Below are 9868 nucleotides of genomic sequence, written 5' to 3' on the forward strand. Positions count from 1 at the left end.
ACGAGGATACGGTTTTTAAAATTGACTCAATATCTACATGTAATAGACACGACCAGTACGTGGAAAACCAGACTTTGATCCCTTATTTAAAATAAGACCCCTCATTGACTGTGTTCAAAGCACATATAAAACAGTTTATAGATAAGGATATGGTGGGCTATAAAGGCCGAGTGCGTTTTCAACAGTATATGCCAGGAAAGCGCACAAAATGGGGGATCAAAGTTTGGAAAAGATTTGTGAATCAAATACTGGGTACTGCTCTGGATTTTAATTTTATACTGGCAAAAGAGACAGTAATAAATCCAGTAATGTGCACAACTCTTCTATAATAATATTTTGCTGTATACCCAATTGAATATTAGCTAATAACCCATTTTCTGTTGCGATGTTTGAACAAAAATTTTAATAATTTTATATTTTGTTGAATTTACCTGTATTTACCTGTAATTAAAGTCACTTTGTGACAAAAATTTTGGTATAGAATTGGTTGAGAACCTTTCGTTAATTTATCTTCCAAAAATCACATTAATATGTTGATAAATAAAAAAGTTAGAGTTGTTTAATGAAACCAGCCTAAATTTATGATTATGTTAGAAATTAATTGAAACACATAAGGGGTGTAATTTGGTTAGAAATAAGGTAACGAAAGGGTTAAAGTGCCAAAGGAGTAAGTGTAAACAGTTGAATGCTTGTCAGTGATTGGTTGAAATTATTGAAATAAGACAATTTTTTACATGAAATAAATCCGAATACAAAAATTTTTTTCTGTTCTATAACACAAAATAGATAAGTATACAAAGTTTGAAAGTCTTTCGGTACCAAAAACATTACATAAAACATTAAATGAAAACTGGTGACCCCGTTTTGAACAAGATCCTAATTTTCTTCATATGTGAATTAGTTTGGAAATTATAAATTTTTCAAAATGTCCCAATTGAAGATCATGACAAGAAAGGTCAAGGAAAGTGTTTAAAGAAAAATTTTAGATTGTAACTTAATGAACAGCCATTTAACACAATTCTTAAAATTATTTTAAGCAAAATTCCAACTAAAATCTTTCTAAGCACAAGATTTTGTAAAAAAAATACTCATTGATGCCAGACCCTCCCTTTTGAGCAGTTTCCTGACACTTATTTGCACACAAGTCACTTTCTTTGCTTTTCCAGAATAGTTCTGTCCAAGAAGTGTCCAGACTGACTCCTGATTTCATCTGCTACACGCTTTTCCGACCTTTTACTCAAAGGTCAACCTGAATTTTTTTGGATCTGATAAAAATGAAGTAGTCATACAGGTTTTGACTATTCTTCTGAATTTGAGAATAGGAATGTTATTTGCCATACAGTAAATATATGCATTCATAACAGCCATATCAATAAGGTTGGTGAAAATACCATCTCTTAGCATAGATTTTCATCCTGTACTTATTGATTACCCAATCCATTTTGTCTACTCCACCCATAAAAGTACTCAGCAAAACATTTGGTCTGTAGTACATTTATTTACTTATTTGCTTTTCACACTTTCAGTTGGTAGTGCACCTTGATAGTTTAAAGCATCTTCACATTATTGTTGTCTTTCTAAACTGTGGCAAATATTCCATGTTAAGTCTGTAATCATAGAAGCTTCTAGCCTTGCTCTTCAAATGTGTTATCAGGAACAAGTGGGCATTTATTAGTGCAATAGCTCCGTACTGTTCCAGAACCTGAAACTCCTTTCTTAGTCAGTATTTTTTAAGCTCAAATCTTGTAAAAAAAAACATTATGTGGTCTGAAGGATTCTGAAGTTGCAAAACTCTTCAAAACAACTGTAGCTCCTAATCCAAATGAAGAATTTTGTCCTCCTTTCTTGCCTTCATACAGGTCAACATGAAAACAATAACCTGTTGTGGAACAGTACATTGCCCAGTTCATGTCCAAATCTTATTTCTTATAGATTGCTTCAGAAAAAGTCAACCTTAATACTGCACCACTTGTTCATCAATTGCTCAGGTGCTTTCGAAAAACCTTAACAAAGCCTATGTTCATCCTATGAATTAGTGGTGCAATTTTGAAGGTTTTAAGAATTGCACCTGTTCCAAGTGTAGAGTTACCATTGAAGTGCAAATTTCTTTTAATTTCAATGTATCTATTTCATGCCATATATTCACGAATGAACTGAATCTTTACATCTTCATCCTCACCCCAACATATTTGTTCTTGTGGCAAGTGATGCTAGCCTGTTAGTAAATAAAATCCAATGAAAATTTGAAGTTATGTCGATTATTTCGAATAGCATGATACTTTGTCTTACAATATGAGTATCACATCATCAAAAAGAGTTTCAAAAGCCTCTACAGGGGATTTATCCTTGAATGATTTTTTTTTTTGTTGATTCTATCATTTAATGCATCAACATTTCCTCTTTCAACATGAAAATCTTCATGATGTATTCCAAGTTGATTTTGATTTCGTCTTGCACTTTCGACGTTTAGCTGCAGGTTCAACTCGATCTCTTACATTTGTTCCTGAATCTTCTAAACCATTTGAGTGCAATTCCAAGCATCCAGGTACATCGTTTGGATAATTATTACCAAGTTCATTTACATCTATCTCTTCCTTATCGGAAACGACACATACATTGTCAGGAGGAAGTTCCCCCACACCTTTTGGTGTATCGTCATCAGATACATAAGAAATTTCAGCCACAAAATCAGGATCATTCAACAAATCATTTTATTTCCTCTAGATTTAGAAATTTAGTTTTACTCCTAATTAAAGGCTCTGAAAAATGAAGTACTTCATTATGCAAACAAAATATATAGAACAAAAATCCAAATATTTTAGAAATTTGGGGTAAAAATAGTAAATAATGTTTATCCAGATATGAAACTCATGTCATGGGCCCCCAAATGGGGATCGTTGAAAAAGGCGTTCTTTTTAATTCAATTGCAATAAGCGTTTTAGTTTTTTTGAAACTATAGTATCCAATGCAAATGTGTACAAAATATCCATGATGATGATATCGATGGGAAATGCAAAAAAAAAGTTTTCAAAACAATCGATATTTTTGTAGTTCAAAAATTGCAATTTATGACAAAATGTCCTCTAGAATTGGCCAGAGCTAATGACAAACTTTAACTACTAAATATTGCTATAGACACCTCTGCAAATGTAATGTACATAGGCAATTCACTTAAAATACAACTGGCAATGAGACTTTAGCAGATCCCCAAATGGGACTCATGGCAGGCAATGGGTTCAGACCATGCTAAATCCATTTATGATAGCTTACTAATCTACAAACATTCAAACCAAGACAGCCTGCTTTAAGCAACAAGTATTGCCACTGGTATAAGTTTCCAGCAAAGACCAGTCAGCCACTCAAATGAAAATTTATCATCATCATTTAACGTCCGCTTTCCATGGGTTGGACGATTTGACAGAGGACTGGTGAACCAGATGGCTGCACCAGGCTCCAATCTGATCTGGCAGAGTTTCTACAGCTGGATGCCCTTCCTAACGCCAACCACTCCAAGAGTGTAGTGGGTGCTTTTACCTGCCACCGGCACGAGGGCCAGTCCAGGGGCACCGGCAACGATCTCACTGGAATGTTTTTTCACATGCCACCGGTACAAGTGCCAGTAAGGCAACACTGGTAACGATCACGCTCAAATGGTGCTTTTTACGTGCCACTGGCATGGAAGCCAGACTGCTGCTCTACGGGTGCCAGTCATCGAATTTGGTTCAATTACGATTTACACCTTGGATATTTATGAACAGTTATTAGCGTCTTGGTTACCTTTCATCTAAAAGCACCTTATCTTACAATATAGGATTAAAACAAAAGGCCCATTTCATTAAACCATTGGCCTTTCCCCAACACCAGTTTATGTGGAAATCAATCACAATACAGAAACCACATTACTTACAATTCTCACTCCACATAATGTTATGCAACTTAGTGTCTGCACTTGGGTAAAATCCACTCCCCCACCACTTACCTATCTCTCCTGGGTACCATTAGCAATAATTCTATGTTACTCTAGCTCGTCTCCATTCCAAGTTCATCTATTTCTAACACTCTCATAATTACCAGCAATAGTTCAACTATTGCTCATCATGTATCGAGGACAACTATTTCATCTCTCTGAAATCATCCTCAAATATTTTTCATGTACATGATTTCTCTTGGCTCTTGTAATCATCATGCCATCATCATTGCCATGTTAGATACCAAATCATTTACCATCTTGAACTACTTGCACCAATTAAGTCTGTCTATATTCCTGAATATCACTACTTAATCATATATCGCAACCCACATCAACCTACAACACAATATTTTGCCCAGGAGATACTGATACTTCAAAGCAGTTAATTTGTAATGGTTAGGTACTGCACCTCTCTCTTGATTAAATATGAAACTGAGATAAAAATTAAATTAGATGAAGTGAAAAGAACTCACCATAAATCTGGGCAACATGACCACCACCTTTCACCTTTACTCTAATATCAACTGCAGAAAATCGGTCTTTTCCGAGCAATAATAATGGTTCTTGTAGCTAGAAGAAAGAAATTTACATTTTCAGCTTATTCAAGATAAGAAATTAAAGATAAAATTTTCATTTCTGTAAATTTATAAAATACCATAGAAAGCTTCTGCTCTTTTGATTTGCCATATCATAGGCTATTTGAAAAGCTAAATCAGACAATTATATAAAGGAAGTTCATTAATCTAGTAATGTATTTTAGACAAGCCATTCCAATATAGTTCAACCAATGAATTTTCTAACTAGCACCAACTATCAATGGTTGAAGTAAAATCATCGTTCTGGAAATATTAAACAAAACTACAAAATGACAAGACTCAAGCATAAACAAAGTGTTTCCAGTGATGAAGATATGACAATTTCATGATTAAATGGAAATAGTTAGATATAATCATCAATTTAACATCCACTTTTCAAATGCTTGCACAGGTTAGACAATTGAGGCAGATTTTCTATGGTTGGATACTCTTCCTGTTGCTAACCCTCACCAGTTTCCAAGCAAGGTGATAGATTTCCTCAAGGCCAGACATGTTCTCACAAAATATTGGAAATAAATTATACTACTTGTATGGCAGAGACAATAACAAGACAAAGAGACACACACTTGACTAGCTCTTTCAGTTTCCTTCTACCAAATCTGCTCACAAGGTTTGTGCTGGTCCAGGGATAAAGAAGGCATTTGCCTTTGGTGCCACACAGTGAAACTGAACCCAGAACCATGTAGTTGGGAAGCAAAGTTCATACTAAACAGCCATATCTGCACCTATATGTTAATGAAAGCTTCAGGATCCAGCAGATTTACTCCAGCCAATAAAGTTTGCGTGACACTGATGCATAAAGTATCAAATTAATAGATTTATGACTAAATATACATATTTGAAAAGTCTTACCTTATAGCGTAAAATCTGTGGCTCTAGATTCTCCAATGGACGACCATTGACTTTGATTAAACCACGACCACGTTTACAGTGAGCAACAGCAGTGGCAGTTTTCTGAAATGTTTAAAATTTGAAACAATCAATACACATCCTTTACATATACTCCCAACAGCACCCCAACTCAAACACACATTACTATAACCAGTGAAAATTGTAGGAATAAAAGAGTAAGCATTTTTAATTTACATTCAGTTTATACAGAGAGACCTATTGCAATCCAACAAAATTGTCCTGGTTTTCTTGGTTATAATCAATGCAGCATTTGTAATTGTAAATGCAGACAATACTTCAAAGTTTGAGTAACTCTATTGATCTCAACTTGTCCAAGACTACTGCTGGTTCTATGATATAAATTACATGATTTAAAGCAATCTAAATGAAAATTTCCCATCAGAATTTCACGCTTGTTCTTGCAAACTTGAAACACTAGTAGTATGCTTAGTACATGAAGATTATGATTCCTTACATAAAAAACACCCTTCTCAATGACATTTAAAGCGTATGTAAAAATATGAAAACTATTACAAATCAGGAAGATAATTATCGATTTAAGTTATTGTATGCTATAAGAATTGTGTACATTTCCAACAGTATGTCAGGCAAACCCACAAAATGAGGGAATCAAGGTATGGAAAATTTGTGAGGAGAGTACTAAGTATTGCTATGAATTTTTAAATGTGGGAGAGACAACATAAGTGAACATGATGTAGCCTGGAAATTAACATTTCCATAGTAAAACCAGCACCATATATTATTTCAATTGGTTTTTCAGTTGCCAAACTTGCAAAGGATTTAGAAGTTGTGGGAATATATGTGAGCTGCAGTGATTGCAAATAGAAAAGAGTTGCCACCAGATATAAAAGGAAAATTGTTTAAAGTGATGGAAAACAAAGGAAATTTGCTAGTGACCACGAAGTGCTTAACTTACATGGAGATCTTCAGTCAAATCGTCCAACCCATGCTAGCATGGAAAATGGACGTTAAACGATGATGATGAACCTTAATTACAAGTTACATAGGAGGTGTGTGAATCAGATGATGAGCTATGACTTGGTTGGTAATAAGTGGTTGTGATACCTGGTTTGGTATGTCACAAACAAGAGTACTGGTATGCATTTTTACTATACAAAAGCACAAGACCATCTGCAGGTCCAAGTAGATGGGGCAGTGCAATTGAGAGTAGGTTGCTCATGGAGAAAAAAGGCCTGCCAGAGGGATGGTTCCTTAAATGTAGCCAATCTTCATAAAAGACAGGTAAAAAAGTCTGTCACAAACATGAATGCCTTACCTATGTGGTCACTAGTGGACAGTCAATTGAAACAGCTTTTCAGTGAGCAATCTACAAAGTTGTATTTATGAAATGTGGGATCCTTTACACGTTTCCATGACAGGAATATTATATCTAATTTAACCTTCATAAAATGCCTTTTTCAAATTTATCCCATTTTATTTATTGTAATTTTCTTTATTATAATTAGAAATTTGATTGTAAGGTTAATGACAACTTTTGATTCATATTTTTAATTTGTAAGTATTTCATTTTACTATGTATATGGGAATTTATTTCATTTCGTAAGTTTCTTTAATAAATTCCAGTATTTTGTTCTACTGTACCTTTATGGTACACTTCTATTATGTGTATTTTAGCTTAATTGAGAAATCAATGCAAAAAAAATTCTATATTAAAATGAATACTCAACTGAATGAGCTAATTAACTGGGATTTTTTAAACAAAATTTTAATTAATTTTTGTGAATTTACTTATAACTGTAATCAGATTTGCTTTGATAAAAAATATGTAACAGAACTTTTTGTTGTAGTTCCAAAACCATATTCGTAAGACGATAAAAAGCTTAATGAAATCAGACCGGTGACAGAGGAAATTCGTCCCCCGTGCAAAATCAGATCACTGTAGGATCACCAATTGCACTGAAATCGATGTTAAAAGGGAAAAAAATATACAAATTTCGGATCTCAAATCAGTAACATTCCCCAGCTTTAACAAATGAAGATTATATCTTGATAATATAAACTATAAGAGAGAAAACTTTATTGAGGATACGTATATTTGAGCATTGGAAATTAAAATGTCAGTGAACAGGAGGGAGGGAAATAACAGAATGAAAAGCAACCTAACATTTGATTGCCATTTAAAAGCTTTTTCTTGTGCATTTAAGAATATGATTAATAAATATTAATTGCCGCGAAAATACATTTAGTGCATTAAAAGATCGAGAGCTAAAACTGCTACGTTAATTATAATCGATTAAATAGACCACGTGGAGCATATGAGAGACGAAGAAAAGACGTTACACTATTGATAGAATGTGAATGCTTTGTTTAATCAAGGGTCAGTCCTGATCACAAAGTGATTCCAACCATGACCATAACCTTTTTTCTTTTTCTATTTCATTATATCGTAAAATGTGCCGGTGCTTTTTTTTTTTTTTTGCCAACATGATAGTGGGCAAATTTAGACTTGAAAGCTATTTCTGACACTGGGCAACCACTGAAGCTCCATAATCGGCTCCTAAAACTAACTTACGAGATAATTTTTAAAATCTAACGTTCTTGGGCGTATTACTCAAACATCAAATATCCAATTAACGACGACAAATTATAAGAGTTAATTATTTTAACATCGTAATCTGTTAGTAGTGAGTAGTGATTAATTTACAACAAACATATTCCAAGCAAGAAACAAACAAAAAGAAACTAAGCAAAAAATACATTTGTAGGATTGAATAATTCTTTTTTTCTAACATTGAGTTTTAACTGGAAAGGAATTCACAAAACTTACTTTACGTCCGTAGACTTGAACAGCCTGGATGGGTTGCTTGGGAGCACTGCTAAAAAGGGAAAAAACAAAACAATCAATTAATCCATTAAATCAATTACAACGACATTAAACTATCCAAATCCAATTACAACGACATTAAACTATCGAAATTCAAAGAAATTTAGGGAAAGAAAACGGAGCCTACTTCATCTTTGAAAATCTCGGTTCTAAAAGGAAGTGCTACGGGTTGAACATTTGCTAATCATATGAGCAGATAGCCTCAATCCAGTATGTGTGTGTCGTTCTTTACACAAAAAGTCGCTGCAGAAACGTATTATAAAATATTTTGTTTATTTAATTATTTAATAATATTATTTATTCAGCTAATAGTTTGAAATTTTTAATGCGATTTTATTAAAAATATTAAGTAATGGTGTTCTGATTCAGGCTATATTTTTTACTTCCGGTTTAATGCCATGTGGCTTCTTACAATAGTCGCTCCCACATGATTACTTGACTGCTAGAAATAGCAGCCAAATATCATTCTCAAGCCACCTTGAAAAGAACAGCTCGTTGGGTAATATAATCTTGCCTTTACTATCTGAAAAACAAGACGGCATGATTATGACTATAATGCTTTTGATCCTACTCTTGTTCGTTTAAGGCTGACCTTGAGCTAAACACAAACGAACTTTGTATTGATAAAAAAAATCAAGTTTTGTGGAAGTACTTCTCCAATTATATATATATATATATATATATATATAGTACTTATTCAAATAAAATAATTGACTTAAACATTGTTTTAATGTTTTCAGATCAAATTTTATAGGTTAAAATTGAATTTTAAAAAAGTGATTAAGTGCAAGTTATTTGGTTAATCTGTAATTAAAAAAAAAACGTTTTTGTGATAATTCAAATTTCAATCCATTTTAAAATTTGCTTTTCTTCTTTTTTTCTTACCCAATTTTGGGTTATAAAAAAGGAAGAAAAGAAAATCATGTCTATTTGTTGAAAATATTCTTGTAATGATGTCAGTAGTATCAATTGTGTAGCAACAGGTCAACTCTCAGAACAGATTTATGATCAGAGACTTTCCCTTCGAGACCATCCCGTCTTTTCTCAGTCGTACATTATCCAATTCTTTATGTAAGATTATTGGGTATGGTTTGCAGGTTTAGTTCCTGAAGCAGTTGATACAGTTTGTGAAGTTACATTACTACAGTGCTGATATTCCATCCCTATCAGTGGTTTTCACTTATGGTGAAACAGTTTAAAACATTTATCTAGATTTTTTCTGTAAGCTACTTTCCATTGTTCTCGGCATTCATTGTAGGAAATTTATGAAAGTCAACCGTCATATTCTGTTCAACCTAGATAAGACCTATTCTGTTACTAAACATCTTAGGTTAAATTCAGTTCAAATTAGATAAACGCATCCGCCTTCTTTTGTTCTCTTGATCTACTTTCTGCTATTAAAACATGTATAAATACAGAACCCAAACAGAATTCTCACTATCTTTCGTTCGATGCCTTTGCCATATGTCAGGGCTGGGTTGAGACCCATAAAGGACCTGAGCTCTTAAAAGATTTTGGCGCCTCCGTATATATGTAACTCAAAAT

General features: G+C 33.5%; 1 protein-coding gene across 1 annotated transcript in view; it reads right to left on the bottom strand.

Moving 5' to 3' along the window:
• Positions 1 to 8522, bottom strand: part of LOC106882870 (40S ribosomal protein S16) — an 11276-nt gene extending 2754 nt beyond the window's left edge. The window contains exons 1-4 of the mRNA XM_014933672.2: positions 8451 to 8522; positions 8267 to 8315; positions 5419 to 5520; positions 4444 to 4540 (exon numbers count right to left, since the gene is read on the bottom strand). Coding sequence (XP_014789158.1) covers positions 4444 to 4540; positions 5419 to 5520; positions 8267 to 8315; positions 8451 to 8455 — 253 coding nt within the window. The 5' untranslated portion in view covers positions 8456 to 8522. The remainder of the gene's footprint in view (positions 1 to 4443; positions 4541 to 5418; positions 5521 to 8266; positions 8316 to 8450) is intronic.
• Positions 8523 to 9868: the final 1346 nt, after the last annotated feature.

This window comes from Octopus bimaculoides, chromosome 7 (assembly GCF_001194135.2).
Source record: "Octopus bimaculoides isolate UCB-OBI-ISO-001 chromosome 7, ASM119413v2, whole genome shotgun sequence".
NCBI lineage: Eukaryota > Metazoa > Mollusca > Cephalopoda > Octopoda > Octopodidae > Octopus > Octopus bimaculoides.